This window comes from Micropterus dolomieu, linkage group LG18 (genome assembly GCF_021292245.1).
Source record: "Micropterus dolomieu isolate WLL.071019.BEF.003 ecotype Adirondacks linkage group LG18, ASM2129224v1, whole genome shotgun sequence".
Classification (NCBI taxonomy): Eukaryota; Metazoa; Chordata; class Actinopteri; order Centrarchiformes; family Centrarchidae; genus Micropterus; species Micropterus dolomieu.
The window spans coordinates 48,526-50,731 of record NC_060167.1 but is presented as its reverse complement, the minus strand read 5'-3'; the positions used below and the strand labels follow the sequence as shown (position 1 = coordinate 50,731).

Below are 2,206 nucleotides of genomic sequence, written 5' to 3'. Positions count from 1 at the left end.
TGTCTTAAAGAAAGACTAACTGGCTTGTAGGAGCCAGAATACTTGCTGTTTGGTAGGGGGTCATATACTTGTTTTTCCTCATCAGATGGTTATCAATTTTAATAAATTCATATGATGTGATTTTCTGGAATTTTCTTTGGGATTCTGTCTTTCACTGTTAGAATGTACATATGATTAAAATTGTAGATTGTTGCATTCTTTGTAAGTGGGCAAACCTGCAAAATCAGCAAGGGGTCAAATACTTTTTTCCCCCACTGTATGTTAGTATTCTGTAGGAGAACCGTTACAATTACATTAGTGTTCTAGAGGAGAACTATTAGTTATATTTGTGCTGTCTAGGAGAACTATTAGTTATATTAGTGATATGTAGGAGAACTACTTGTGTTCTGTAGAAGAACTATTAGAGTAATATTAGTGTTCTATAGGACAATGATTAGAGTGGAGTAACTGTTCTATAGAAGAATGATTAGTTATATTAGGGTTCTATAGGAGAATGATTAGAGTTAATCAGTGTTCTGTGGGAGAACTAACAAGAACCAGTAGAGGATCCGTCGGTGGAAACTCAGTGATATCGATGAGTTCTGAACATCGAACAACAAACCAACTTCAGGGATGAATTGGAGGTCAGCATGAGTAAGATTCAACTCTTTTATCTTCACACTGATGACAGACGAGAGAAAGAGAACCTATTAATACACATGTTAAGTATTCACTTCTAAAGTATTGCCTTAACGTAATATTAGTACTCAGTGATGTTGTATTGGAAGCGTCCTTCGATGCCATTCATCTCTGGCATACTGATGTTACCGAGCTCCTCTTGAACAAACTTCTGAGTCTCAAATTTCACTAAAAACACAGAAAATTTACTGTCAGGACTTTAAACAGAACAAATACAAATAGACCAAACTAACCCAACTGCCGATGAAAGGGTTAATGAAACAGAGACACAAGGTTGTTGAGGGTTTCTGATTGGACGCTGCCACTGATGTCATCTGCCCTTAATGAAGACTTAACTAGTTCAGATAAAACATTTATTAAACAGACCGGTTTAGCACATCACAGGTTTTAGACTCCAGAGCAAAAACTTAGAGCTGCAGGAGAACAGAAGAGCTGCTTTATGATTACACAGGTTTAATTTGAAGTTAATATCTGTTCAGGTCTTAGTTTACTTCTGGATTATAATTACATAACCATATATTTACACATCTCCAGTCCTTTGTCAGTGATGCGGATTTTGCAGCCAGCAGGTTGGGCGGCAGCCATGATGGAGGACACCAAAGGGAAGAAGAAGAGGAGGGACAACAGACATGAAGTCATCCTGAGACAGAACATGCCGACCTGAAACACAGAAGAAGCAGTTTAAAATCCTATATTAGAGGCTGGACTCAGTCTGTGTTGTGTCTGTGTTGTCAGATTGGTTCCGAGGTTCTGGTTCTAGGTTCTAGCTTCTGAGTTTACTCCCAACCCGTCCAGGGCACGGCATCATGTTTCCCTGAATGTTGGGGCACCCTAGAGGGCACTGCATCATGTTTCCCTGAATGTTGGGGCACCCTAGAGGGCACTGCATCATGTTTAATTAAACACTGGGGCACCCTAGAGGGCACTGCATCATGTTTAATTAAACGTTGGGGCACCCTAGAGGGCACTGCATCATGTTTAATTAAACACTGGGGCACCCTAGAGGGCACTGCATCATGTTTAATTAAACGTTGGGGCACCCTAGAGGGCACTGCATCATGTTTAATTAAACGTTGGGGCACCCTAGAGGGCACTGCATCATCTTTTCTCAGTGTAACATTAATGAACTAAAACTAATGTTACGTGATCACCAATAAACCTGTAACCTGTTTGCAGCCCGTGTTAATAATTAACGTGATGACAGCCAGCGGGACGTAAATGATTATGTTAATTGTCCACCACAAGTTTGGCAAGTAAACAAACGCTCATTCATCTTTTCATAAGGAATGACAGTCGGGCCTAACCTCTCGTAGGTCGTAGCTAAAGCAGGAAGCAAGCTAACGTTTGATGGCCATTGCTAAGCTAAATATGTTCACTAACATATTTTGGTTTCAGCGCTTCTTTGTTTTGTTGGATGAAGTTTTAAAGTCAAAGTTTATGATGAATGGCTCAGCAGCTGCCGCTGTTTGTTGTCCTCTCCCTCGTGCGGCCGCATGCAGCTGATACTACGTGTTACGTAGGCAGGTTA

At 40.7% G+C, this 2,206-nt stretch overlaps 1 protein-coding gene across 1 annotated transcript in view; it reads right to left on the bottom strand.

Moving 5' to 3' along the window:
• LOC123956876 (phospholipid transfer protein) overlaps nt 1–2,206 on the bottom strand; it is an 11,600-nt gene that overhangs the window by 5,613 nt on the left and 3,781 nt on the right. Inside the window, exons 2-4 of the mRNA XM_046029371.1 lie at nt 1,203–1,338; nt 747–846; nt 532–660 (exon numbers count right to left, since the gene is read on the bottom strand). Of these exons, the coding sequence (XP_045885327.1) occupies nt 532–660; nt 747–846; nt 1,203–1,332 (359 nt within the window). The 5' untranslated portion in view covers nt 1,333–1,338. The remainder of the gene's footprint in view (nt 1–531; nt 661–746; nt 847–1,202; nt 1,339–2,206) is intronic.